At 34.3% G+C, this 25,854-nt stretch overlaps 3 protein-coding genes across 3 annotated transcripts; 2 read left to right on the top strand and 1 right to left on the bottom strand.

Annotated features, from left to right (window-relative positions):
• The first annotated feature begins 2,701 nt into the window (after positions 1-2,701).
• LOC118274032 (uncharacterized) lies at positions 2,702-11,497 on the top strand. The gene is made up of 4 exons (XM_050705414.1): positions 2,702-2,891; positions 4,663-4,910; positions 9,611-9,727; positions 10,891-11,497. The coding sequence occupies exons 1-4, from the start codon at positions 2,742-2,744 to the stop codon at positions 11,051-11,053; spliced, it is 678 nt and encodes a 225-aa protein (XP_050561371.1). The 5' UTR covers positions 2,702-2,741; the 3' UTR covers positions 11,054-11,497.
• A 1,013-nt stretch (positions 11,498-12,510) lies between these two features.
• LOC118274026 (uncharacterized) lies at positions 12,511-16,045 on the bottom strand. Its single transcript, XM_035591362.2, has 4 exons — positions 15,752-16,045; positions 14,521-15,005; positions 14,102-14,212; positions 12,511-13,485 (listed from the first exon to the last, which is right to left on the bottom strand). Exons 1-4 carry the CDS (start codon positions 15,857-15,859, stop codon positions 13,305-13,307), a joined length of 885 nt encoding a protein of 294 aa, XP_035447255.2. The 5' UTR covers positions 15,860-16,045; the 3' UTR covers positions 12,511-13,304.
• A 4,567-nt stretch (positions 16,046-20,612) lies between these two features.
• On the top strand, positions 20,613-25,352 carry LOC118274375 (uncharacterized). Its single transcript, XM_035591844.2, has 6 exons — positions 20,613-20,767; positions 21,041-21,134; positions 22,325-22,453; positions 22,784-22,878; positions 24,615-24,722; positions 25,193-25,352. Exons 1-6 carry the CDS (start codon positions 20,742-20,744, stop codon positions 25,332-25,334), a joined length of 594 nt encoding a protein of 197 aa, XP_035447737.2. The 5' UTR covers positions 20,613-20,741; the 3' UTR covers positions 25,335-25,352.
• Positions 25,353-25,854: the final 502 nt, after the last annotated feature.

The following is a 25,854-nucleotide window of genomic DNA, read 5'->3' as shown; positions in this document are numbered from 1 at the left end:
CTCCCATGACAACATTGTAGTGGGTCTTAGTAGTGAAGTGGAGGGCCCTCGATATGTCATCGAACATTTCCTCCACCTCATCATCTGAATGTGCCGAGGTCGGTGCGTACACTTGCACCACCTTAAGGCTGTACCTCTCGGTGAGCTTGATAATGAGGTACGCTACCCTGCTCGACACACTAGATATTTCCACAACGTTATCAGAGAGAGACTTATTGACCAGAAACCCAACGCCACCTTGGGATTGTTGGTCTCCCTCTCGGAAGTACATTAGGTGGCCGGACTCTAGGGTTACGGTGTCCTCCCCTCTCTTCGGACTTCGCTTAACCCCAGAACGTGCCACCTAATCTTCCCAAGCTCCACCTCCAGTTGCGCCAGATGCGAGTCAAGCCGTAGTGTGCGTCCGTTGTACGTCGCCAGGGTCAATTTGTTTTGGTGGCCTCCCATAACCCGGGGATTCTTCGCACCCCCTGCCCCGCCGCTACCATGACCGCCACCGTGGCCAGGCCTAGCGGGGCCGCCGGGAACTAGGGGCCGCGGCCTTGTTCTTTTAAACATTGGAGGAGTTGCCCGTAATCGCCACGCTGGGCAGGCGGGTTGGCGATCGCAGGGCGTAAACTTCTCGCACCAGTGATGCTGCTGCCCATCACTGGCCTGTAATTTAGTTTACGCCTTAATAGTGATGGTTATCCCGCCATCAGTCGGTCGCCAGAGCCTCGTTCGCTAATCGGCAGGATGCACCACGGGCAGGTGAGGTTGGCATTTGGGCAAAATGGTGGTAGTTCACCCCTTACACCCCCTACACTACACTAACATGCACACGTCAATCAAAATGCCTCACCAGACTGCATGGTTAGTGCGGTGGCTGGGCAACTCGCTGCCACGCAACGTGTAGTGTGTTCAATTCCCAAATTATTAGAAGAAAATATTTGATTTGTGGTATCCACAAATTGTTATTTCGGGTCTGTGTGTCATGTGTATGTTTGTAAACGCACCCACACCCAAAGTAGAAAATCTGGGTGTGAGGCAACTTTTTTCAACTTTTAGTACTAAAAAGGATTGTCCCACTCAATAACGTACCATACCAAAAAACATTACTTATATTTTTTTTTTTTTTTATTCGACAAAAACTAATGCTTGACTACATCCCACCTGATGGTAAGTAGTGATGTAATCGTTGATGTTGATGTTGATGATTTGTTGATATATGCCTCAAGAAACATCGCATATCGTCTACCTTTAAAAGGACACTCGCTGATTTCCATAGAACAACGTAATGAAGGACGTTTCAAGTAGGTGCATTGTGTTTCGCACCCCACTTCAGTACATAAACTCATACAAGCACCATGCATATTGCAAATGTCTTCACTATAGCTGTACTAAGTTTGTTATGTCCTAGTACTGTAAAAACGGGAGCTTTGGAAATAAGTAATGTAGTTCATAGGGAGAGAAGACAATTGGTGTACCTGAGAAGTTCTGTGTTACAGGTATGTTTCATCAAGTTACTAGTTACGGCCAACAGCTTCGCCCGTGCTCCCGTGGGATAAAAAGAATATTGTACACCATCTCGCCTTTTATCCCCGAAGGGTCACGCACTTTTCACAATTAATGTTAATGAATTAATGAATTAATGTCCCATGTAATAGTGAGTGAGCCTATTGCCATATACATTTTCAGACTCCGCACTAATACTGAGAAATTTTTGAAAAACCGAAAATAGCCCAGCCCGAGATCCCTTGCCCGACAGTCGCACTTACGACCACTCGATCAACGAGGCAGATAAAAAGTGTCTTATGGGTTATTCCATTACCATAATTTATCCCTGTTCCAAATGTCATCCTGATCCGTCATATCAGTTGAATTAAAACATCTTGTCTCATAACCGTTGTTCTGCAGACTACTCACCCCAATTGTCAAATACTTTCGTATGAAAAAAGATTTTAGATAATCTAATTTTCTTTTTCGTTTTCCTATGCTGTTTAAATTTAATCAGTCTATTTTATAATTTGCTAAGGATCGCGTAGCCAGATGTAACTATATCATCGTCATCATAATCATCATTGAAGCTACCCCCACTGCTGGGGAAAAGCATGTTATCTCACTGAGATGGAATCAAAGTACAGTTATATCTAATATTTATTTTCTGTAATTCGCTCTTCGATTTACATTATAGATACGCTATTTAAATCTCCAATTTATTAGGTGAGACCTATGTTCTACAGTGGACGTCTTATAACTGATCTGGTGATAGCTTTATTAGCCTATCTATAAAATAAACAAAATTACGTAGTTACTCAATTATAAGGTACTTTGGTAACCTTTTTAAAATGTGGGAGAGCCAATGCTTCGGCACGAATGTGCCGGTCGACACGAGGATATCAAGGCCTCACAGAATACCGATATGAAACAACGCTTGCGTAGTGTGAGCGAATTCTAAAATCCTCAAATTCCCAATCCCAAATTCCCGAAAAAGACATTGCATTTTCTTTACTTTTCAAGACATTATAATATTTACACTGACATATCCCCTTCTTAAGCAATCATCCAAAAATATATTTAGACTCACACCAACACCAAATAGGCTAAAACACAGAACCCTCTTTTCTATCGTCGGTTAAAAATGATCGAAAATGTCACCAATTTCTATTGGTTATCCAAAAAGATTACCATCACTTAACGTAGTGGGTCGCTTAAATTTCGGCAACTCACGTCACTCTACGCGCACGCGCCGTGTAAACATCATGTTTTATAAAGAACTTCTTTTGACACTCGCTGTTGCATCCGACCTACTTATAATTCCTGTAAGTGGGAAAGAGATGGAACTATCGGATGGGATACTACATAGAAGTACGAGACAAGTTTTATTGTGGCCCAATAGTACGCTACTACAGGTAAGTGAGTTTTCGTAAAAAGAACTATATTTAACCAATTTCAATGTCTACGCCTACTAGCTTTATTGCGATGAAATAAAATAATGAGTAGTCTAGTAAAAAAATTGAGGACTTAATACACTATTATCAACAGGGTAGATGACTAAATTTTATTATAATGTCCGTCTTGTAGATTATTTGAAAACATTGGACACATTCTTTTTATTTTCTTATGTAAGCAAATACTTGTGAAGATAATTTGATTTGAAATAACGTGTGACGTCATTTCTAGGTGCGTTTTATACGTAGAAATTACGTATTTGCATCCACTCCTAAACTTTGATTTTCGTTTTATCTAAGTATTGTTATCATATATGACAAAATAAAAAAATACGACATAATGACAAAATAAATATTTTTCTCATTACTAACTGATGAACAACATAGATTTTTAATTTTCATACCCCGTCATCATCCCTATTATCAAATTCAATAAAATCAATGTTTTCAGTCTAAGCCTATCAATATCCTATTACAAGTTAGTAACTCATTCTTATCTAAAACCTAAGAATTTTCCAGTTTAGTGATTTCCATTATAATGGCCTTTAGGCTTACTGCGATAAAGTAAAGCTTCAGAGAATCCATTGATCTACTAGCTATTACCTATCTTCTTATCGACTAATTGAAACCTAATAATTTGACCATTAATTCGACTGTCGAGTATGCAAGATTTTTATCGAAAATACAATTGTAGATTTAGTTCGTAGTATTTGGGTGACAAATCTCGTAAAATATTACTTCAATTAAGGTTTAATACAAACTTATAGTTAATAGCTGGCAAAACTTTATATCACTTCTGTATGACGTGTCAAAATTAAATTTTACTATAGTAGAATTGTTTATTCTATCTATCCAACACACTATAAATGCTAAAGTTTGTTTGTAATGGCTGTTTATCTGTCAATCACAGTGAAAATACTGAACGGATTTTGGTATAATTTGGTATACAGACAGCTAAAATTTATCTATATATATGACTTCTATCCTATTTTAGACATTTAATTTTACAAATCTATTATCCACTTTTATAATAATACAGTGCCTAGTTAAAATAGATACTAAACATAACTATAATAGATACGTACATTTTATTTAGAAAAATGTGATCATTTTTAAGTCAGTGAGAGAGAAAGCTCACTTCTATCGCAAAGGGGCTAGCTAACTCAGTTAAGGGTTCCCTTTACAACGAAATATAGCAGCATAATTCAATCATGTGGTCCCGTATAAAAAATAGATCCCTCGCTGGTGGTGAAACGAAGGCTATGAAGTGAAATAAAGTTACTGAGTGCATCTCTAATGCAATACGGTAACTAATGCACTTACAGTCGATTTCAATAACCGATCTCAATCCAAAATCTATAGATTAAAATCGATTTTTGAAATTAGTTCTATAGAACTGAACAGAAACTGAATAGTTTCTGTCAAAACTTAAGATCGATCCAAAGATTAAGATCGGTTATTGAAAGTTGGCAGTTAGTTTTGAGCAATTTTACATAAGATAATTTACTTACGTTTACCAATTTTATACACCACCATAAAGCCAACTTTTATTGATGTATTTGACTACTATTATGTTTTTGACTACCCAAACCTACAGTCAGTTATGCATCCCAAAAAATTTGACTGAAAATATTTTAAATATTTTTTTTCTGAGGTTAAACTAACTAAACACCAAAAACAAGAAGAGGATCAGGAACCAAATATTAACATAAACCTTTTTTTTTGTTCGCAGTTCAACGCTGGTTTCGGTTTTCCTAGCGCAGCGAAACACATAAACGTGAACTATGCATTTCAAGCGAATTTTCAACTACCCTGGAATAGAACGCAGATACCCTTAGACATATTAGTCGCCAACACTGGGTATGTTGGCTCAGCTAGAAAGAAGAGAGAAGCGGGGATAAAGCACGACAGGAGTGGGGATTATCAGGATGATGCGAAGCTGTATCACTTCTATAAACATGTCGAAGCTGTGTTGGATGGGTAAGTGAAATTACTATCAAGTAACTGTGCATAGGTTTGCTTTTATAGTTTGGAGGGCTGTTATGATAAATGTGTAAGTGAATAAGTGCGTCTACCCTTAGTATGAGTTTGTTTTACTTTTAAACTAATCGAAATGAGAGCGCTTTCGACGTTCTGATTGGTTGGTTTATTTGAGCCGGTCAATCACCACGCCTGGTTAGAGAATTTTTATTTACTTAGGAAACTTTTATTCTCTGTTTCCTAAACTATATCTCTATGTAAAATTTTAAAACACACCTGTCGAATTTTTAAATTTCAAATTCAACCTCGGTGTTCCATTCTCCAATAATAATATTCTTTATTGCAATGTAGTTCTTCACAGTTTCTGCAAGCCTAGTACCTGCGAGTAAAATACTTACATAGTTAATTTCCAAGTTAATTGCTACTTAACGTGTTTTAGTCACCTGTGGTTAGCGAATAGTTAGGAGTTACCGACAACATGTATACTACGCCCTTACTTCAATTTAGTGATAAAAGATAACAATGTAAAGGTTATCTTTAAGTACTTAAGTTGTTTGTTTAACCTTTATAGAAATTAAGTGGCGGTTCACTGTTATTTGCTTGTAAGGTAGAGAAGGGTTGCTTTGCTGTTTGTAAGATAAAAGTTGTGGCATTTTGATTGCCATCAAGATTTTTAGTAGATATACTTGGTCAGATACTATATAGCAGTACTTTTTTTAAAGTAATTGTGAGTATTGCACTGAAACGCATAGCTTAGCTGAGTCCGTTTCCACCAGTGCTAGGCTATATGCACCATTAAATGATTGGTGGAAACCAAACGCATCCACAGCACATCTCCGGTCGAAAGGCACCCAAATATAGACAGAACACACAAAGTTTTCATACCAAAAAGCGACCTATCTCCTTTTTTGACGCGGAAACCTAATCCCCTTTTATATAACAAATCTGTACAGATATTGTTTATATTTTTTTATCGTAAATATCGTATATCGTAATCGATTTTATATCGTCACGCCCTTTATCCCCGAAGGGGTAGGCAGAGGTGTACATTATGGCACGTAATGCCACTGTACAATGTACACCCACTTTTCACAATTTATGTTGTAAGTCCCATGTAATAGGTGGTGAGCCTATTGCCATATAGGTACCGGGCACATTTCCATACTGTTTATAATAAAACTAATAATATAATACTGCATAGAACTAATTCTCTCGTTAAATCCTCTGTTAAATTGTTTGTGTAAGGGTGTGGTTAACCGCGGCAGTTCAACATTATTAAACCCATATATGTGAACATAGGATAAAACGATATGAGGTTAGTTTTCTGTATTGTTCACATATTTCAGCGATGTTTAGTAAAATTAATTATTAATTTCGAAAACCATAAACTGTTTGAGAAGACTTTTTTATGAGGATGTTTTAGATAGTTGTAAGACGCATCTACCTACAGATTATTTTTATGGAAATCTTTAAGAATGCAGAAAAATTATAGTTTTGGGTCCATTCCATCTTTTTTTTTCTTTGAAGGGGGAAATCATCCAATAACTTCTCCCGCTTTGAACGAGGTGAAGGGGAGTGTCGCACTCTTATTGAGTAAAAATCATCCCGTTCCTACTCTTTTCTTTTTTTGAGGGGGAAAGTTATCGTATGACTTCTTTCGCCTTAGGTGAGGCGAGAGGTATAAAGTATAGGTTTCCAATTTAATAAGTTGAAGAATTCAGTAATTGAAAATCACAGTACAAAAGTAACTATACAGTTACTTAGAAGAGTCTCTCTTTCCACTCTTTCCAATAATCGCATTCACAACTTAAATCCAAAATGGCGACCGAACCTTAATCCAGTTGTCACCAATCACGGCTCTTTAAAGTGATTTCAATAGTGAAGCGAGTGTGAATCCTAATTCGTTTGGCACGCCGCTAATCGCACTACTTATGCCTCGTTCAATTTGTTAGAAGAATTAGCACTCGCTCGAGTTACTGTACTCAGATTTGTACTAATGAATTCTGACGTCATTAGGTCACGACGCAGATTGGCATTAGGACCTTTTGTATGCTAATTTGTAAGATAAAAGGATTCTTATTATATCAATGACTTACAACTGTCTCATAAGGTAATGTTTAGTTAGAGCCGGAACTAAAATAAACCTGTTTTTACGTCATAAAATAACACATTGTGTACTTAAAATTAGGTCTTTTTTTTCACAAAGGGCTTAAGTACAAGATGTCGTGGTGGTGCTTCTCATGCACGAGGGTCCGGGTTCAAAACCTACCGACGACAAGTATCAATGAAACTTTTTCCGAGTTACGTCTACGTTCTATGACTATTTAAACACCACTGATAATTTCTAATTATAAGTTTGAAATCGCCAAGCCCCATTGTGCAAGCGTGGTGACTATTGCTCAAACCTTCTCCGTGCGAGAAGAGGCCTCTTTTTTCAGCAATCAGCAAGCAATGTTCTGTTGATATTGATATGGAGTATAAAACAATGATATTTAACTTTCGATACAGAATTGGAAACATATTTTGCTACATTACCTGGCCTAATTTACAATTCGCATTGAATGTATATTGCACTAATGGAGTTGTAAAGGTCAACTACAAATTAAAATCATTTTATTTTATTCAAGTTGTTATTATTACAAGTATTCATCGAAATTAGTTCCCTTTTTTGTTTTACTGTTATAGTTAAGTGAATACGGATATCGTAAACAAAATCTATATTGACATTTATCACCTTGTCAAATCATGCAAATTTTTGCCTACTTATCACCTGAAAATGTCTCTGCGGTACAGTTACAAACAAAGGTACCGATATGTGTGCAATTGCTAAAAAAAGCTTTCAACACTTTTAATTGGTATATCAGTTACTCTGTTATTTGATTAAATATGTATTATAGCAAAATCGTAAAATTTGCATTACAATACTTTTAATATAAAGAAAGGGCTCGCGAAATAGAGATTGCATTTCAGCGAAAAAATTACATAAGTTCAACAATAATCATAAAATTTTGCGATTCATTGTACTAGGTACTAATAGAAATATTGACGTCAAATATACATAATTCAAAATGCCTAAGTTAGGATGACTGTCCATTTGTTCATGATTTGCTTCATTTATCAAAATAAAAAATAATAATAACATTAGTAACCACTATTAATTTGTTTGTTTATATATTTTACTTTATTCTATACCTATGTTTAATAAATATTATATGGAAACTATTAATCTATACCGTACTAAATTAATTGATATGTTATCGGTTTACCCACGTAACTGTTTGACGAGGAACTCGACTAGTTTCAAGCCATGCTAGAGACTCATATTCATGAGCAGCAATCCGCGATACACGATGTGGCGACTATCGCGCTGCTACTCAATTTATTATTTAGTATAAATAAAACACAATCTAATTTAGTATGTCTCACGAAAATTATAATAAAATTACACCATATTTTTCACCTTGTGACCTCAATAATTGATCCTAGTCATCATCATCAATAGCCCCATATTTTTCGATGACAAAGCTAGTAGCTATTGGTGCTCCACAATTCTAGATTACTAGAACAAACTTAACTGTGTTATACTCTAACCTGATTTGCGGTCAATGACTTGACAACTATTTATTACATTAACTTGAAAAAAGACGTAAAGATCTATCTTAAGAGAAAGAAGAAATCTGAATCTTGAGTTCTCTCGTCATCATGATGTTTACTTAACCAACCTTAAAACCTTAAGACTGCTTTTCCACCAGAAATGTGTTATGCTACGTTGCTGTGGATGCGTTTGGCTTCCACCAATCATATTCATTGGTACACATAGCTTTGGCACTTTTGGAAACGGATTAAGATAAGCTATGTATTTTTTATGAAAAGATGCGTGGTTAAGGATAAATTACTCAAGCAGCGCATCTTACTATCACAGCTACATAGTTCAGTATCAATGGAAACGGTCACATAGTTTCACATTTTAGGTATTATAAATCTTCGTAGCATAGCTACATAGCACATCTTTGGTGGAAATGCACCCTCAAACTGAAATCTCGTTTAAAACTCCTTTACCGAAACATTGTTTGTAAGAATTATCGAAAAACAAAATAACTCCGTACTTGGAAAATAAGATACAAAGTAAATCAAGACGTTGATGACGTCACGCATCGTGTGCCTGTTTATTCACGGATATCCGATACGCAGGCCAAGATATGGAAACCATGATTTATTTCACACCGACACTTGGTTGCTTTCGGAAGCAATTTTCACAAAAATTGCTTTCGTCAATAGCAATTTTGTGAATGTCAAAATTTGTTATTTATTACTGTTTACTGGCGCGGCCCTGTTTTAATAAACAACGCCTATATTTATTTTGGTCGTGGGTATATTTTAATGTTCTAGTCGGTAGTGCGTGTGAATCGGATAACTGAATAAACTAGATGCATGTTTTTGTTTTATTTGTTGAGTTTAGGCAATGGTTCCATACAAATAAGTGTATTGGCGACGGTACGGTGACGACAATACGAAGACGATTTTTGCTATATGCTAGAATGTGATAGGTATTTGTGTTAGTAAACGAGCTAACTGTGAATTTTGAAAAGATTTATACATAATATATTTAACCAAACCTCAAAAATGAGCCCTGGATAACATGAGACACCCTAAAACTGTATTATATTTAATTCTATTTTTTCATTGCTCTATTATTCCAGGTTTGGTCACAATGGCAAGTCCTGTGTCCTGCAAACGTTGTGTCAACTTGGAGCCGAACCCTTACACTCTGATGATGAAGAGGATCTCTTGCATGAAATGGCAACTTTCGTATTAAAGTAAGTACACACTTTGTTACTTAAATTATATTATTAATTGACATTCAAAGAAATTTGTAATAAAACAAGCTAAAAATTGCCTCGTTGGTTCTGCTAACCAATAGGTCCCGGTTCCAATTATGACTTATGACTAAACGGTTGGTACGGTGGCTGGGTTCAATTCCCACACGGAAAAACTTTTTGTGTGATCCACAAATTGTTGTTTCGGGTCTGGGTGTCTAAACCCACAACACAGAACTAAATCCTAGTGTAGAACCTTTTATTTAAAAAAACGAAAAAAAAAGTGGAATTGGTTTTAGTAAAGAATTATGATGGGTTTTCTTTAAAGAGCTGCCTCACGATTCGAGACTTATGACTTATAAAAACCACCTCTATGTATTACTTTGTGGAACAAAAGAGGTTATATACGCATACCACTAACACAGTCACGATCTTTACTATTTCACCACATTCTGAAGGGCGCGGGTCAATGACCGGTTCAGTGCCGCATTCCCTTCAAAGTGACATTATGTCACGCGTTGACAAGTTCAACCGACCAGGCACCATTAGCAGTTTGAACTTGACGATTAGATGAGCACACACTCGATGTGGTACGACCACTCTTTGCGCTACTACTTACGTCGAATTCGAGTCACCAGATTGGACAAATCTTGTAACAAGTTGGAATGTAGATGAATTGGTGCAGTAATTGTGTGACCACGTGTTAAGAGTTCAATTCCAAAACCAAATTCAATCAACTTTATTTGTAAATCATAGGTTACAAAAGAAGTTACACGATTTATGTTAACCAGCTATGTCTAAATCTTTACTAGGAGAAAAAATAAAAAAAACAAATGTTAATTAAGATAAAGTAACTATCATGAGACATACTAAGCGACGACGGCGGCTTTTATTACAATAAAATGTTCTTAAATAAAATAGTAAAAAAAAACCCTACCAGTCGGAGGCGTGACGTCACCGCGTCGAGACACGCTCCTCATGTATGAGAGTCCCGTTGTGACTCGAAACTAGTACAACTCTCAACCATTTTCCATAAGAAACCCGTTATTTAATTAAATTGTAATATCATTAGAACTTAAAACTACTAATGACCATTATAACTTGTGACCGACCGATATCAGTTTAAAAACTTGAATTCTAATCCATTTTATTTAAATTTTCAGTCCTAAAAACGACGGCATCCACAGCCTGACGGAAAACGACGACACGTATCCGTACATCAAGGCGTATACTGACGGCGAGAACCACGAAGACTGCTCCAAGCTATACCACGGCTGTTCACTGTCCTTCATAGATGTATTCACGAAACTACACGACCAAGCGTGATAGGAAATAAAGACTGTATTTTTTAATGCATTTTGATTCATAATAATCTTATGTTAATAATCACACTACAAAAGAAATAATAATACGAGTAGTATGTTACATAGTGTGCGGCCTAAAAAGCATTGTAATATTACAAAGAAGGCGGTTAAGATTTGATTTGTGTTTATGAAACTCGTTTTCACTGATATTTAATATTTAATATGAATTACCTAAGATTTTATTTTAAGCATGAACTGATAAACATGATTAAAAATTAATGTGTATTTTAGTGCACAACTACTATAATAATGATATACTTAATATACACACATACCTACATACATAATATCGAATCGGCTACGTACGCGTAGCGCTACGTTAATTAGCTACGCAGGGACTAAGCACGCGGAGCGCTACGAAAACGCCTACGCGAGTTTGTAAATAAAACATTTTTTACATTTAAAATAGTTTTTAATTGATTATTTTATAGTATTGAAACTTGTCTTAGTTACACGATTAAGAAGGGACGAGTTCCACTGCTGGCTGAACTTGAAAAATATTAAAATTCTACCACAGGTGGGCTTAAAGAAATCAACCTGTGTGATAAAGCTGTCCTTTATTCTTGTATACATAATTTACATATTTTTACTTAAAGTTTTATTTCTAAAATTGTAAAAAAAATAAAGCTACATATCTAGTACCTTCACAGTCAAATAAGTTTAACCTCATCGCACTAGGAGCGCAAAGAACATAACGTATTATTGCTAAACCATGCTACCAGGCGTCATTCCGAAGTCGCTTTTAATGATGTATTTTACAATAGGATAGATGACTAATTTTCATTTTAATCTCTAATGAATTTTGATTTGAAATATCGCGTGACGTCATTTCTAGGTACATTTTATACATAGAAATGACGTATTTGCTCCCACTCTTAAACTTTGATTCGTTTTATGTAAGTATTGTTATCTTATATGACAAAAAAGCAACGTGTCTAATTATTTTTCATTACCTAACTGACAGCCTAATGAGATGTTTAATTTTCATACCCGTCATCACCCCTATTCTCAATTTTAACGTAACCTATTCACATTAAACTTTTTGGTCGCGGAACAAAAATATAACCGTATTCATGCTCATAAAAGAACACTGGTATATACAGGGTGTGCTTTTATGCTGTTTTCGGAAACAGCTCATGAATCATCTACAAAATAGAATGCATTATCTCTATCTCATCCCACGCTTACATTGGTCGCAAAAGTGAACTCTGAGTGGTTTATAATAGGGTCTATTATCTTGTATTCTATTTTTTCATCATTTCCATCTAAGTTTGTGATCTAAAAATAGAATGTTTTTTTTTTTTGTTACGTGTTTTAATAATGGTGCATAATGACAATAGGTTAAATACGAGGTAATGAAGAGATAATTATCAAAAGTTTGAAACACATTCGCTATTAATTTTCTACTAAATATTTTATCATATACAAAAAAATTGGGCGCAGTCGTTCACAAGTAAGACGCGTATGAACATTTTATTTTGTCAATTAATTTTCATTAGTACTGGTACAGAAAATAATATGGATTTTAATACTAAATTTAAAAATTAAAAGTTAATAACAATAAGAACTACTTAATTATTACTGAAAATAATGATACAATTCATACAAACGTTTGTTTTAAACAAAGAAGTAACTTTATTGTAGCGAAATAAAACACAATTTTCTCTAAATTTTATTTTGAAAATAAATTAAACACTATCTATAATACTATATGAAAGCGATATTTCAACTGTCAAGAATATAATTTGTCGACATTTGGAAGTATCGCGTACAATACACAATTATATTTGATTAATTTTATAAGTGCTATCATAATCTACATTTATTTTTGGAAAGTTGCCTTTGCCATAGATTTGACTAATGACTGGTTTAAATAACTCATCTGTATCTACATTTTAGGGATACTATTTTGCAATAGGCCGAAAGTAAGTTAAGAACACAAAATAAACTTCAGCAAACAATAAATAAAAAAGTCAAAGATACATGGAAGATGTTAATGTCAATCAGTAGTAATGGCTTCTTGTCTAAATAATTTGATTTGCTATAAAGTATTCACTTACTAAGTATACACAAAAAAATATAAGAAAATATAAAAACAGTTGCAATAAAATATTGGTTGGCCATAAAAATATCAGCATCAAAAACCTTCAAGTCTATCTAAAAAAATATCCTACACCATCTTTCTACATTTCCAAACAGTTCTACATATATCACTACAAGAACCCAAATCTATGCAATGTGTCCTCTCCTATTTGCGTAAAGGTTTCTAGTATGGATCCCTCACATTCCGGGAAGAGATCCTCACAATTTACTCCTGCCTCTCTGCCTAGTCTCTCCGCTGCATGATACTCATTGTCTGTGTGATGGGAGAGTGTGTCCTTCGTTGTCGATGGGCTGAAAGAGACAAAAAGATTATGAGAGAGATAATTTTCATGCATGTAAGTGGAAATGTTAGTGGTCTGACTAGACAAGAGGTACTATTTATTCATAATAGCTACTTCCGCGCGATTTCACCCGCTCTGCTTGGATTCTATTGGTCTTAGAGTAATGTTTATAGCCTATAGCCTTCCTCGATAAATGCGCTACAAAACACAAAAATAATAATTCAAATCGGACCAGTAGTCCTGCAGATTAGTGCGTTCAAACAAACAAACTTCTCAGCTTTATATTATTAGCTCTATGAATAAGGAAAACATTATCTTAATCTCATTATTAAAGAAACACAAGACAAACGAAACACGAAAATACAAAACACAACATTTAAAAAAAGAAATTCTTAATACGAAACCATAAAACATGAAAGATTAAAAAAAAAACAAAATCGCTGACTTAACGCGGAACCACCTCATTTGCACACCCTTCAAATAAAAATACCCGAACAACGTCGGATTAAACGATTTTCCTTAACCAAAGAGCTCCAATCTTAACCCGTCAACTGCCAAACGAATGAATGATATATCATTCATAAATAAGGCAGTACCAAAATCCTTTCATAACGTTAGTGACTTACGTGAATAGAATATGTCCAATTTCGCCGAGCAAACCGTTTTCATGGGTGAATGGTACCTCTGCAGCCTCGCAGATTGTTCGAAGCAAGCACGGCCGGCCTGAATACCCGTACCTGAAGTTTCAATGGGCAACCTTAATAAAATATTATACCTTCCTAGCGATTCTTGTTAACTCTTTATAAAGACTTTATTTAGACTTAAGTTTTATTTTTCAGATTAAGGGATTATTTTTTTACTTCTTCTTTCCTTTTTCTTTTGTTTGTTTCTGAGCCAGCTAAGCTTGTTGCTTTAGAGTTTAGGATTAGTCGTTGTTTTTGAAATTTAAACTTTATGCTTTGATGTACTTCTTGGTCCTATTTAAAATTTAGTGGGAAATACAATGTCAATGCTCAAAAACAAGTTTTGTATTGTTCAAATTTACCTTTCAACCATCCGTTCGATAACTTTGTAGAAGTCCCATCGATTCATTCTTTGTGGCTCCTCTTCTTCTTCCAAAGTGTTCTGATCAATCATTTCTTGTTTTCTAATAGCTTCATCTAAAGACAGATCATTACTAGCAGTACTGCTGTCAGTAATTAGGACAGCATTCTCAGAATAAACGAGGGACCTCTTTCGTCTATCATCAAAAGTGAGATCGACTAACGTATCGTTGTCTCCCTCGGGTGCCTCTGTTACAAGATCTTCTGTCTCATCTATTTGTCTTGACTCGTCTGAATCTATTTCATTTGAAACGTCTTTTGTTGGATTTTCTCCGTTCATGTCCCTCGAGACTGTTTCAGCGAAACCGTAGATCCTACTTGTGTATTCAGTACTGTTTGTAGGCAAATCATATTGGAACTTTATTACTGTACCGACGGTGACTGACTGCTCCTTCAGGTCAACTGGCACACCGAGACCGATGATGAACTGGAATTTGGAGAAAGTTGGACTGAGTTAGAACCAATTTGCGTTAATGTAGGTTGGGTCAAGCTACTGATTCAGTGGTCACGATGTCTAAGATGCAGAAGAGTATTAAAAATAAATAGTTATTGTTAAACATTTTTAATATGGGTTGTATTTTGCATACGATTTGTATAAAAAAAATCGTTTCGTGTCGTTTCCTTGGATGCGCTTACGCTCTAATTTAATGTGTTAATCTAAATTTTTAACATCTTTATATGATCTTTGGACAACTGAAAATAGTTCATTGAACTTGTTTTTTCCAAGAGTTTTAGAGGAAAAATAGACTCGCTAAGAAATATAAAGTTTACTAAATGTAACCCACGCTCAGTGAATGTTTGATAAATCTCTAATTTAAAATTATACAGGGATTTCCTAGACTGAAAATACTGAAATTCCATTACAAAAATACAAATAATGACTGTTTGTACAATGAATACTTAAATAAAATATTTAGACTACAATTATATAACTGAACATTAAATAACATAGACAAAACGTCCAAATGAAATAGAAATAAATTAAAAACAAAACTCTCATAGAACGCTTCAAAAGGCAGACAGAAGCTTAATTGCATTTAAATTCACGAACAAAAAAGACACTGCTTCGTTAAGCCCTATCCGTTGTGCAAAGAAAACATCATTTACTTAAGTTAAATCAGGTACGCTATGTAAATTTACATGGATTTGTTCTAATAAGACAGGGGGAAATACCTGTGCTCTGGCTGGGCCACCGTCTGGGTACACGAGGTACCGCCTCTGCCTTCCCGCGTCCGCCCCAAACAGGGAAAGCAAATTGAACAAAATTAAAGCAAGCAACATCGTAGTATTTCGTTTTAACGTCGATTCTGAGCGCACCGGCGCCGACGGAGTGTAAATACTGTATAAGATAAAATGTTAGAATGTTTACACAGAGCCTACGGCGATGTCTGACTAATGAACCGTTATGTTTTCCGAGTGCTCTGGCCTGTACTGAACGGCACAGATGCTTGCCAACGCCGAACCGAGGTTAAAACTTACATGCCTCCGCTTAACAAAACATTACACATTACGACCCCATTCTCCGAGTGTACACACACTGTATTTTGATACTGAAATGAGTCTACATGAGGCATAGATTTTTAGAGCATACTCATTTCACGGAAATGCCTACTTTACACATGGTTTGTGGGTCTTTACGTGGAAACATCCAAAAATGAAAGCTTCAGATAAAAAGGTTATGAAAATATGGTGTTATTATATATCAAAGTATTATATATATACTTAACACACATTCAATTCAATAACAATAACATTAAAACATGAAAATATCAAATCCACAACACAATATTACGGTTAAAAGTCTTACTAAACAAAAAGAAACTTGATTAATTCATTACAAGTTTACAACTAAAAACATATCAACAAAAAATGACTGTATAAAACCAACCCTACAGCACAACAGAATAATAACAACGCCGACTTTCAGCATTAGAAATTTTCTCTTCATTTTTATAAGTTGCCACAACCGCGTGCATTTCTCTTGCAAACATTTACCTTTGCTATGTGCAGAGTACGGGCCCGTAGTACCGCATCAAAGTTAAGTCTGTTGTACACTGCGCCGACCAATTTATTGAAATGAAGGGTTAAAATGGGATTCTGCGGTAACACACCACCGTTGCAATATGTGAACATATATTTTTTCTCCTTTATGCGTGTTCGTACTCATTTTTTGCTATGAAAAAGTGCCCTGTTAATGTGAAAGCATGGTTTTAATATTCTGTGATACTGTGTAGATTGTTTGAATGATTAATGAGATGGTTTTGTTAAGAATTTTGAACATTTCCATTTAGTTTGTTAAATATATATAAGTTTAAGGTGACTGACTGAAATAGTGATATATCAACGCACAGCCCAAACTAAGTAGACGAATGTTGGCATACAGGCAAATGTTATAACGTAGGTATCCGCTAAGAAAGGATTTTGATAAAGTTCCATTAATAACATTACTCCTCAACGCGACCGAAGCTGTGGGCAAAAGCTAGTTGTACATAGATACGGAAAATTGCCCTTTTCGAAATAATTTTTCAAACCAACAATCGGATGCGATATTTCACCCGCACCTACATGGTACCTACATTTCGGTTCTAATTTCCCTACCAAATTATTATACACCTCAGTCGAATTTGAATTTCATGAATTATGTTCGTAGTAATTAAATTAATTCTGATTTCTTTTCGTCCTTGAAACGAGACAAGCAGATTGTAAAGCAATCTGTTTAATTAGGACATCTTTGGTGATACAATTACGGTTTATTAAGTAGCTCTCTTTTCTTTGATTTAATCTTTTTGTTTCACGTTTCTTTTGAATCTTTGAAGACTTGTTTTGTTTTGATTTAACCTTAAATCTCGTGTTTTCGTAGGAAAGTCGTTTAAATTTTTATATAAATACGATCCTTCCCTGAAACTTTTTAAAATTTTTGGTACCGATTTTCTGTAATGTAGCTAAACTAACAAAACTTTTCAACAACGGTCAGCACATCGAATTTACAATTAAGAATTAGTAAGAAAAATATGATGGAGAGCAATCGTCGCCGCCCACGGACACCCGAAACACCAGAGTCGTTACTAGTGCGTAGCCGGCCTTTTTGAGATTTAAAAATTTAAGGGAATTGGGGAATAAGAGATTGGGAAGTAATTGGGCCTCCGGTAACCTCACTCAAATAACGAAACACTAAGCAAGCGTTGTTTCACGTCTGTTTTCTGTCAGACTGTGGTATCACTCTAGTCGAGCTGGCCCATTCGTGCCAAAGTATGACTCTCCCACACTTATGATCCTTACATAGACATTCATGCATCATTACAATTTAAATAGTTAAGAATTAACAAATAAAATGTACACTAAGTCCTCACGTTAAATCACAAACTGTTAGTTAAACAATATAAACAGTTTAGTGACAACCCTATCGATACCACATTAAACATTTGAACAGGGTGTCCCAAACTTGAGAAATACTCCGATAACTATCACTCGAAACTATGTAACCGTTGAATCATTGAGCAAGTTCTCTCAAAGGCTTGTATCACAAGATTTTCCACTTAATTAATCGCCAGTAATCTATACATATAATAAAATCGTAGAAAAGTGCTGTCTGTACATTGAAAATAAAAATAAAAAAAATAGCAGGGGTTATTGTTATGTCGATGTCGAACCCAAAAATGTAATTAACTTTTTTTTTGTCTGTTTGTCTGTTTGTCTGTTTGTCTGTTCGTCTGTGCGCGCTAATCTCAGAAACGGCTGATCCGAGTTGGATGCGGTTTTCACGAATATATTGTGGGATGCTTAAATTTACATTTAGTGTTTGTTTCATGTCAATCGGTTCATAAATAAAAAAGTTATGTCAAATTAAAGAATCACGTCGAACATTCTATGCTTATACCATTAATCTCCGCAACTATTTGACGGATTTGGTTGAAATTTGGTACAGATATAGTTTAGAACCTTAGAAAGGACATAGATATATTTTTATTTCAAAAATCAAAAAATAAAATAAAAATAAAATAAAAATAAAAATAAAAATAAAAATAAAAATAAAAATAAAAATAAAAATAAAATAAAAATAAAATAAAATAAAATAAAATAAAATAAAATAAAATAAAATAAAATAAAATAAAATAAAATAAAATAAAATAAAATAAAATAAAATAAAATAAAATAAAATAAAATAAAATAAAATATAAATTTATTCCGGACATTTTCTATTGTTCAATTTCGTACTCATAGTACGGAATTGAACAATGTCGGGCTGTTCCTATACTCCGTAGATAGATGGCGTTGATCGCGCAATGGTGTAATTACAATTGTTCAGTTCATGTTATTGTTTTAATTCATTGGAAATTTGTTTTTACAAAATAGGTAAAAAGCAATGAAAAATATAACATAATACAACTTTTAGTACAAAGAAAACGCTCTAACGGAGTATAGATAATTCTATGTCGATCGTTACACGACTTCGGTTCATGTTATTGTTTTAATTCATCGAAAAAAGTTAACAAATAGTAAAAAGGTATGAAAAAAATTATATCAATATAATTAAACTTTTAGTACAAAGAAAATGCCCGAACGGAGTATAAATAAATAATCCAAGTTGTCTTTATCCTCGATAGATGGCGTTGGGATCGAAATAGATTGCGCTATGGTTTTGTTACAATTATTTGGTTGGGTATCGGCCGAGCGCTTCGGTACTATTGTAGAAAATGTGTATTATCAGTCGTGTGATTATTTGTCTGTAGTGGTCCTGCTGTTTCGTATATTCTGAAATTGGTTTCGTTGTATTTGTCAATTAATAAGTTTATTTGTTGGGTTTTCCTGGTTTTCTGGTTAAACTTTTTAACGTAGGTTTAGTTTGATATCGATTATTAGTAGTTACTGTAGTTAGTTTTTTTAATAAAATTGTAAGTCTAATTTATAAATTAATTAGATTAGATTTAAGTCGTTTCTTTTAAATTATTTAGTTTAAGCTTGGTTATTATAGCATAAAGGATAGGTTCTAATATAATTTCTTTTTTAATTGTTATAAATTCGTAATTCGTAGCTTTCTTTAGTTTTAAGTTAGTTTTCATCTTAAGTTCGGAAAGATTATAATATTTCTTTAGTTAAAGTCCGTTTTTAAACTATTTTTTCAATGCCCTAAGTGAGTATACATCTATTAAAATCAAACGCAGAGCTCATTATGTTGATTTTTGAAGAGTTCCCTGGAATATCTTCCACATCTCATTTTTGAAAAGATCCCGCGAGATCGGGAACTCATCATCATCATCATCAGCAGCCTATAGCTATGGGAACTATGTGGTTAAAACCAAAAATTTGCCGGAAGTCACTATTCCACGCGAACGAAGTCGCGGGCAAAAGCTAGTTACGTATAAATTGAAGAAACGATAAGTTTTATTTAAGAGACAACCCTTCAATTCCCTTCAGTAAATCTTTGTAAATTGAAAGTCGATTTGCGAAATGTGGTTTAAAGTATTTTAATATTAATGGGATTTTGCTGAACGCGATTTGCAATATCCGGAGTTTAAATACCACCCTCTATATTGTTTTCGTAGATGTAAGGGACTAATCAATTTCATAGAGTAATAAATTATAAGTTTATGATGTTCTATAAAATTTCAACGAAGCTTTAATTTTCTTTTATAATAATGTAATTAAAATATTAATTTTATTTTCATTTGTCAAGTTATGTCTTTTCGATCATTAATTAATTTATAACTTATATTTAATATTATAATTTATATTTATATGTTATAGTATATTATTACTGTTTAAATATGGACCTTCGTTACCTGATGCAAATGAATAAATAAAACTGGGATGTGTCTATTGTCAATCATATTTTGTTACAAAAACAGTTAAAAATTTATTTAACACGTACCAAGAAATTACATTTACGTCAGGGTTTTTTTCTACATGACTTGTTACCACGTGCTTTGATATCTGAAATCGGTCCATTGATTCAAAGGGCAATAACCTCAAAACTATTCACATTTTGTCATAGTAAAGTACCTATATACAAGTCGTGTTTTTGTGTTTACATAAATTAAGTGAAGACGTAGACCAAATTACTTCAGTAAATACAAAAAGGTAGTCTGTCGTGTGACAAGTTCCAGCCAACTCGCTGTATTTCTGTAAATTAACTGAAAAAAAAAATACGAAAAAGTGTATAAAAATGTTGATCGGTTGTTATATTTTCGTGTATGTGTTTGTTTTTATTTCTGCTGTGTGATTTTTTTTTAAATAAAATATCGTGTGATAAATAGAATGTCATATTAGGTTACTTCAATATGACATTTGATTTACATTATTCGAAAAATTTTAAAGCTTTTTTAGTTTGATATTAGATATAATAAAAACTTTATTTGTTAGACATATAGTAGAGCATCACAAAAGTGTGTCATATATAATATGAAAGGCAGTGTAAGAAAAACAAGTAAATAAATATTGTCAACACGTGTTTATTTATTCCAGGGGCATTGTGCTGTTAAGTGTAATTTGTGAAGAAACTGTCGCAAAGAAGAGGCAGCGAAGATATTTACTGTTCCCACCAAGCACACAGTGGGGTGTGAGTATTATTTAGTATTATTATTTACTTATAATATTACTTTATTGCTTTTGCGTCAGTCTGTCTAGCACCTAGGCACTGACAGACAGACAGAGTGACGGACAATTCAATTTGACGTTTGAAAAGTGCCTAATTTATGATTAATCTCGAAAAGATATGCAATAAAAAATAAATGCTTTGACTTTTGACTTTGACTTTACCATCGTCTGTTTATGTATGGACACTGGCCACGCTCATCAAATCGACACCAGCAATTTATACTGCGCTAACTCAAAAAGCGTACTTTACAGTAAAACGTGATAACTTTTACATTAATTAAGATACTTTTTTGAAATTTGGTATGCTTAATATTTAATTTATTCATTGTAATATCTCATATTTATATTTCCTTAATTATTTCTATTTTTTGATTTAGCGCAAGTTAGCCGTATATAAACGTAATTCATTAAAAAAAATTTCATCTTATACACGTCTAACTTATGTTAGCGTAGTGTAGTACGGGACGTCGTAGTGCATGATCAATCATCTGATGCATATTTCAATATTTTATAAAGAACATGTACTTACTTACAAAAAGAATAGTCAACGTACCATTAATAAACTAATTAATACGTTAACACATAAGTATTTATGTAAAAGTCGCTAAGTCGTTCATTTTACAAACGAACAAGTATACACACGAACGCACTAAACTACGCTAACTATGAGTTAGTGCAGTGTTGCACGGACTTTGACCAAAGTGATCCGCGCGCACACTCCGCTAATAATAGTTGGCGTAATATAAATCGAGTGATTTCAAAAAGTACCTTTACTTAGCGTTTTATAAGATTTGTAACTTTCTTATTTTTGCATATTTCGTCTCAATTTTTTTATGACGTATGTAAACACACATTTTAAGCAACTTGGCATAAAAAAGTTTTTTCCAAATTTCGAGTTAGCGTAGTATAAATTGCTGGTGTCGAAATCTAGGATTCTATCATGAAAATACTTTTTTTTTTTGAGAGCAAAGAAACAAAATATTTATTAAGAAATGTGTTAGCTAATACGGTAGTTGCTCCGTCTTTTTGCTCCCAAGTGTAATTAAGTTTGTGGATTATATGGGGAGGAGTTTTTAAATCAATAATGAAAATCATAATTAGTGTAATCGAAAATATCCGTCTATAGACTTAATAGCATGTATTATTTTCCAGGTATTCGCAACAGTGTCAATTCCTCTACACCCGGAGTCGTACGTGAGCGTCGCCTGGTTCTTCGAAGCCAACTATTACAATGTCGCCAACGCCACCTACTTCGAGCCTTTGCTCGGCGATATTGAAACGGTTTGTATTCTTTTTTAATTGCTTTATTCTTAGAGTCTAAAATTATACATATAATAAGTAAATAAATGACGCGTCACTATTTGCTTGGTCCGAAATTTTTGAATTAAGATCGATTTTTGACGTCACTTTCACAGAACAGATAAATCAGTTCTGATCTCTCACAAACTGAGATCGAAGCCTCATAGCCATATAGTTATAGTTTCGACATCCGAAAATCTCTTAAAACGTTTCGTTTTGTAGTCGAAGATACGACCACACGTCCAACAAGACACCACTAACAAACAACAAAAGAAAACCATAATAATTGTGGAAAATGTATTATCATTACAGATATCAAGAAAGAGGGATGAACGCAGCATACAAGCTCCTGTAAAAGTAATTACGCGAAGCAGCATATACACACTAATTGAATCCATGTTGGAAAAGTAAGTGCCTATCAATCAACTTATCATTATCCATCACATAACTTAAAGGCTCGTGTTCACTACGCAACAAAATGTCGCGCGACACGTGACGCGCTGTTTGGAAATGTTGCACAACTTTGGGCAACACAATGTTGACAGCTCGGAGCGTGCTGCACAAAATATTGCTTAAGGTCTCCACGGAATTTTGTCGCGAGAGGAACCAATATGTTGCAATATGCCGGTTGTCATAGCTGAACATATAGAGCATCAAATGTTGCCTAAAGGATACGAAGATTTCAATGAAACATGGAATACTCTTATAAACAAACAAATGCCATTTAAAATTAACATTAGTATCCCTCAAAATCACCTATGGTAATCTGTTGCCATCGACTGTTGTGAGCGAAATCATGTGAAGACACACTTGCTAAAATAAAGTTCCCTCTGAATACGTACAGCAATATGTTGTACAACATGCCCTGCGACAAATGTTACCTAGTGGATACGAAGCTTAATGATACATTATTAGATTGGTAAAGCAAACTGATTGATGGCTAGCACCGTCCAGTTTATTTTCTTTTTCAGCTTTCAGCGCTCGATTTGTTACATATTTTTTGTACTTTGCGTAGAAGAATATTTGTCTGTCTGTTTGTTTGTGTGTTTGTTTGTTTATCCGATCGTTCGTTTATTTATTTGAATCAAACTCTGTGTAATTACTAAATCAATAATATCATGTAGACTGGTAGATACAAATGACCAAACAAAATGTTACAATACAACGTACCAAATATTTTATTTAGTCAGGCTATTCTTCAAAATGGCTACCAAAATGCTGAAAGCAACGCTAAACGAATCCACAGCTACCAGGAGCCCATAAAATGCCAGAGAACTAAATGCCGCTGTAGCAGAGACTTTGTGCCACTAAATGACTGCAGTTGTGACCACTGAACAACGGCTATCTACTAATTCTGTTGCTGCCCTAGTACTATTTAAATACGCTTGCTTTTGAGGGATTAGTCGTGAAGTTTACATTGTTTGTAGTTAAGTTTTAACTAAAAGTGTCCAAAGTTATCTACTTTTACAATTGTTGTAGACTTACACGTTTGGTACATAAACAAATATAATTTTATACCAAAATTTATTTAGCTCAAAGGTGACTGACTTATTGACATAGTGATCTATCAACGCACAGCCCAAATCACTTGACGGATCGGGCTGAAATTTGGCACGCAGGTACTTATGACGTAGGCATCCGCTAAGAAAGGATTTTGGTCAATTCTACCCCCAAGAGGATAAAAGTTTGTGATGAAACTTCGTCAATTTTAAACCTATCGGGCTGAGACTTTGCATGACGTAGCTAAATCCTTTCTTAGGTGCTCTAAAAAAGGATTTTAATAAATTTTATTAATAATAGTACCTCTTAACGCGAGCGAAGCCGCCGATATAAGTTAGTTTACTAGTATCGTAATTTCATTTTATTTAAGTTTACCTATGCTACTATTGCTGTTAAAAATTTAGTTCATTGCATCTCTAAAAAGAAAATAATATAAAAATGACAATAAATATATTATAATACTAGGTATTCATATTACTATGAATAAAGATTTCTTGATTTATCTCGTGGCTCGTAATTTTTCAATTAAGATAAACCAAGTTTTCTTTTTACAATAATAGGAAACTAATGCTTTGTTTCTGTGTGTATTTATTCTGTAAGTTTTTCTTTATTAAATATAGTTTTCTATACACTTCCTGTTTAGAAATGGTTATCCTGGCCGGGAGTGCTTGCTGAAACTCATCTGCGAGAATGCTCACACTCATTTTCTGCATAATGGACTAATGGGAGATCTGATATATCTTGTACTCACGTAAGTAAAAAAATGGTGGAATAGAACCAAAATACAAATTGTTCTAGCGGACATAGTACATACCAGCCCCGCTCTACACTAACGTATAAGTTAACTTAGGTTTGTTTTTTTAATGGTATAAGCCAGTAAACAAGTCAGACAGATCACCTGATGTTAAGCAATCGCCGTCGCCCATGGACACCCGAAACACCAGAGGCGTTGTTGGGGAAAATTGGAGAGGCGGTAATGGGGTCTCCGGTAACCTCACTCACACAACGAAACAGAACGCAAACGGTTCACGGTTTTCTGTGAGGCCATGGTTTTACTCCGTTTTACTCCGGTCGATTGAATTAGATGTACAAACAATTCAACACAATTAATTTCATTGTAATACGAGTATTAAATATTAAATCATTAATCATCAATTGTATCCTATCTATTACACTGTGCCAAAGCAATGTGAAATACAATAAATATAATTTTGTTCATAGACCATCCGCATCAATGTCGGAGGATGACATAGATGACAGTTTCTACGAAGCAGAGTACTACGGCTTGGACAAAAAATGTAGAAAATATACTAGAGATTGCCCAGCAAAACTTCTCGAACAAATTTCTTTGTATACTGAATAAAAACGACATAACATCATATGTATTTTTGTTCCTTTATTTAATTCTGTTTATTACAACTTTCGCGAGACTCAAAATAAAGCTAACTAATATTATAAATGCAAATGTTTGTTACACAATCACGTCAAAATGGCTAAAGAGATCGGGATGAAATTTGGAACAGAGATAGATTATGGTCAGGAATAACACATAGGACAATTTTTATCCCAAGGGACCGCGGGCGAAGCCGCTACTAGAAGCTAGTGAATCATATTTAACGGCTTATTCACTTTTTTAACGAGACACTCAACTAGTTTCAAACCACACTGAGGGCTCATAGGCATGAGCAACATGTTTGAAACTAGTCAAATTCAATTACGTAAATAAACATAATAATTAATGATGTAATTGCAGACATTTCTTGTAGCATAGAAAGCTGTGTTGAAAAATGTAGGCATCAATCCTATATATACTCCATACTAAAGTAAAGCAGATCAGATTTGGCCGAGGTATCGTACAAACAAGGAGTGCTGAGGTCCGCTGT

This window comes from Spodoptera frugiperda, chromosome 3, assembly GCF_023101765.2.
Source record: "Spodoptera frugiperda isolate SF20-4 chromosome 3, AGI-APGP_CSIRO_Sfru_2.0, whole genome shotgun sequence".
In the NCBI taxonomy this organism is placed as follows: Eukaryota; Metazoa; Arthropoda; class Insecta; order Lepidoptera; family Noctuidae; genus Spodoptera; species Spodoptera frugiperda.
This window is presented reverse-complemented; position numbering and strand designations above follow the sequence as displayed.

Coding starts and splice junctions, on each gene's coding strand:
- LOC118274032 (XM_050705414.1), top strand. CDS start 2,742: ATGTTTTATAAAGAACTTCTTTTGACACTCGCTGTTGCATCCGACCTA. Junction 2,892..4,662: donor CCAATAGTACGCTACTACAG/GTAAGTGAGTTT, acceptor TTTTGTTCGCAG/TTCAACGCTGGTTTCGGTTT. Junction 4,911..9,610: donor GTCGAAGCTGTGTTGGATGG/GTAAGTGAAATT, acceptor CTATTATTCCAG/GTTTGGTCACAATGGCAAGT.
- LOC118274026 (XM_035591362.2), bottom strand. CDS start 15,859: ATGTTGCTTGCTTTAATTTTGTTCAATTTGCTTTCCCTGTTTGGGGCG. Junction 15,006..15,751: donor GTGGCCCAGCCAGAGCACAG/GTATTTCCCCCT, acceptor TCCAAATTCCAG/TTCATCATCGGTCTCGGTGT. Junction 13,486..14,101: donor ATTGGACATATTCTATTCAC/GTAAGTCACTAA, acceptor TGTCTCTTTCAG/CCCATCGACAACGAAGGACA.
- LOC118274375 (XM_035591844.2), top strand. CDS start 20,742: ATGTTGATCGGTTGTTATATTTTCGT. Junction 21,135..22,324: donor CACCAAGCACACAGTGGGGT/GTGAGTATTATT, acceptor ATTATTTTCCAG/GTATTCGCAACAGTGTCAAT. Junction 24,723..25,192: donor CTGATATATCTTGTACTCAC/GTAAGTAAAAAA, acceptor TTTTGTTCATAG/ACCATCCGCATCAATGTCGG.